Source organism: Branchiostoma floridae, chromosome 15 (genome assembly GCF_000003815.2).
Source record: "Branchiostoma floridae strain S238N-H82 chromosome 15, Bfl_VNyyK, whole genome shotgun sequence".
NCBI classification, from domain to species: domain Eukaryota; kingdom Metazoa; phylum Chordata; class Leptocardii; order Amphioxiformes; family Branchiostomatidae; genus Branchiostoma; species Branchiostoma floridae.
In genome coordinates, this window is record NC_049993.1 from 4,016,891 (window position 1) to 4,019,938 (window position 3,048).

The window sequence follows — 3,048 nt, forward strand, 5'->3', positions numbered from 1 at the left end:
CAGGGATTATCTCACCATATACACCTCGGGCCGGGGCATTAACCCTTTATTGTAATCTAACGGAAACTGATAATTGTTAGACAAACCTTCCTGCAGTGAGTAGGCAAGTGTCTGGTTAATTCCAAAGTCTTGATCATAGGCGAGGATGGCAGCAGGTGATGTGTTCAGGCTCCCTGTCGCATTCTGTATTTGAATATGGTTATTTCTATTGCAAGCTAAAGGAGGAGAAAGGTCTTTCAATACCATCATACATAAACGTAAAGCCATTCCTTACAGTCCATATATTCTGTACTTTTTTTTATTTGGAACTTTTACTTTTGAGCTCATTTGAACACACTACTAAGAAATAATGTGTGGAAGATAGCAATATTAATGGGCTAGTAAGTAATTGTTTTTAAATGGCCACCAAGGTCTTACAGCTATTAAACAGGAAAATAGCTTACCTCCATTACAGTAATTTCATAGATGTCATGCTGGAAGACCGGATCACTATCATCTTCATCAGTTACAGCTATGATCAGTGTTGTGACGGAACTTCTAAACGGGTTACCAGTGTCCTGAAAACACAAACAGTATAATGCATTACATAGACAAATGTATAAAAGTGAGACATTTATTTTCAAGTAATGACAATCGAAGCATTGAAAACAGACAACGAAAATCAACCAAGCAATGTATATCGAAGTTTATAAATGTAGACCTAAAGGCTTAACACTCCATGACAGACATTCCTAAATGCTGAAAATTCTTTATGTTAAATAACTTCCCTTTTCAACTTACCCGAACTTGCACTGACATTTCAAACTGCTTTTCACCATATTCATAATCCAGCGACTTCGACAAGGTCACATCTCCAGTTCGTCCGACAGAAAAGTAGGAAATCTGATAGGGGATGAAATTAAGAGCAATATATTCCTCATACAAATCATGGTTCCAAACTGAGCAAATGTAAAGTTGAAAACAACAGACTGCTAACTTGTTCTATTGCAAATGTGGATACTAAGGCATAATTGCTTACATTGCTGAGTAAAGAGAAGATTCTTTGTCCATTTGCCCCACTGTCAATATCTGTAGCTATCAATGTGAAAATGGTTGATCCAACTTGAGAGTACTGTGGAGGAAAATCACGAATTTAAAAAAAGAAATGGTACATTTATACAGTAGCTGAAGTCAATATGTTTAATGCGGAATGCCTAGCATATATTTTGAACATTCTGTATCCAGTGAGACAAGGGGTAAAATCTTTATCAAGAGGTAAAATATGCTATCAATTAGGGTAACTTTGTTAAATTCTAAAATCCCATATCGCACAATAATGTTACCTTTTGCGACTGATCTATAATGAATACTTGTTATTGATTCTGTAAATAATTAATTTTGAGAATAATGGCCCAATTCACATAAATTATATCAGTTGATAATCTTCACTACCAGCATAGCATAGTCCAACGTATGAACTTGATAAATTTACACCATTTATCACCATGGACTTATAGCATTGAAAATCTAAACTAGCTATCCATATGCATTATTTATATCTATCTGACGTGTGTTCCTCTCTTTCTCCGTCACGAAACAACGAAACAACGAGATTTATAAAATTTTGCCGTTAGGTATGCATATTGTATACCGCAAGATAAGCTAAGTACCAAATACGATCCCTCAACTCCTTCTTGGGTCATTTTTTTAAATTCACAATAAACATACCCCTGCAGTTGAAAGGGGTGCCAAATCTACAATCCATTCTTACTCACAAGAACTATCTACCTAAAGATAATTTGTATAGCGTATCAAGAACATTAGATATCAAAATCGTAACTTCCACTGCAGCAAGTACATTACATTTCATTCCATACACATTAATAGGAAGTGATGTTTGATTGTTTTTACTTTCATGACAAACAATTTGTTAACATACCTCACTAACGGTAGTGCTATAGGGTGTTTCTTGGAACTCGGGGCTGTTGTCATTTTCATCCGTTATTGTGACAATTATTACCGTCGATCTCTGAGGAAGTTGACAAATATTTTCTCAATGCTAGTAAGATAATATAGAATTGTGTACAGTGAAAAATATATTTAACCTTTAAATGTAATGTCATGTGTCTATTTTCATCTAAACCAATAACATATACATGTTGGCAGAAGGTATTGTGCAGGAAACCCAAAATATTCTTCTTCTATTTTTTTTATATCGAATACGCAACTAGAAATGTACTGAATGGTAATGTATCCCATATATACTTATAACATGTGTAACAATAGACCAAAAAACATCTTCAAAACCTAAACTCATAATCTGTCAGAGGACTAATTTGCATTTCTTTGACCGTACGAATACCCAATGTGAGGTTATACATGAAATATATTACATACCGGTACATTGCCGTTTACAGGAGATATGCACTCCAGTAGAATTCTGATCGAACCATCAATATTGAACGGTGGCTGCAGTTTGGAACAAAGAAGGCAAGATGTATACTAAATATATTATATATTCCTTTTTTTATGAATATCATTTTCCTTCATTTATGAAGTATCGCTACAGTATTTCCAATTAGAAATAAATGATTGTTCCTTACCGCATCTCTATCAATATCTTGATCCAAAACTAAGGGAACAAATGTCGCATTATCCTGTAGGTCTAAGCTGAAGTATCCTCCCGGTGTCTGTGATGTTAGGGCGATGCTTGTGATGTCCACCCCAAAGGTTCCGGAGAAATCCAAGGTTGTAACTGCCTCACCTATAGCGATTAGTGGGAACATTTCATTTTCAGAAGGGAACTTTTCAATTATGTTCACATTAATGGCAACTGAATTCTATATTAAGGGAATAATGGCAATACCTGGACTAATGTTTTATAAATGGGGCACCATTGCATCTAAAGGCTTATTAAATTGTAACACTGGAAAGACTTCTGAGAAGTTTTCAATGCTATATTGAAAGAACAGATAGAGAATGCAGAAAAATAAAGTAGGAACTAGGAAGGCAACATTTTTTTTAGAAAATTTACGGTATTTCCCTCCCAGTAATTTGTCTTTTGTTAAG

At 34.8% G+C, this 3,048-nt stretch overlaps 1 protein-coding gene across 1 annotated transcript in view; it reads right to left on the minus strand.

Annotated features, from left to right (window-relative positions):
• LOC118432210 (protocadherin gamma-B5-like) overlaps positions 1 to 2,442 on the minus strand; it is a 7,086-nt gene extending 4,644 nt beyond the window's left edge. The window contains exons 1-6 of the mRNA XM_035843738.1: positions 2,377 to 2,442; positions 1,919 to 2,008; positions 1,019 to 1,111; positions 781 to 882; positions 444 to 557; positions 87 to 183 (exon numbers count right to left, since the gene is read on the minus strand). Of these exons, the coding sequence (XP_035699631.1) occupies positions 87 to 183; positions 444 to 557; positions 781 to 798 (229 nt within the window). The 5' untranslated portion in view covers positions 799 to 882; positions 1,019 to 1,111; positions 1,919 to 2,008; positions 2,377 to 2,442. The remainder of the gene's footprint in view (positions 1 to 86; positions 184 to 443; positions 558 to 780; positions 883 to 1,018; positions 1,112 to 1,918; positions 2,009 to 2,376) is intronic.
• Positions 2,443 to 3,048: the final 606 nt, after the last annotated feature.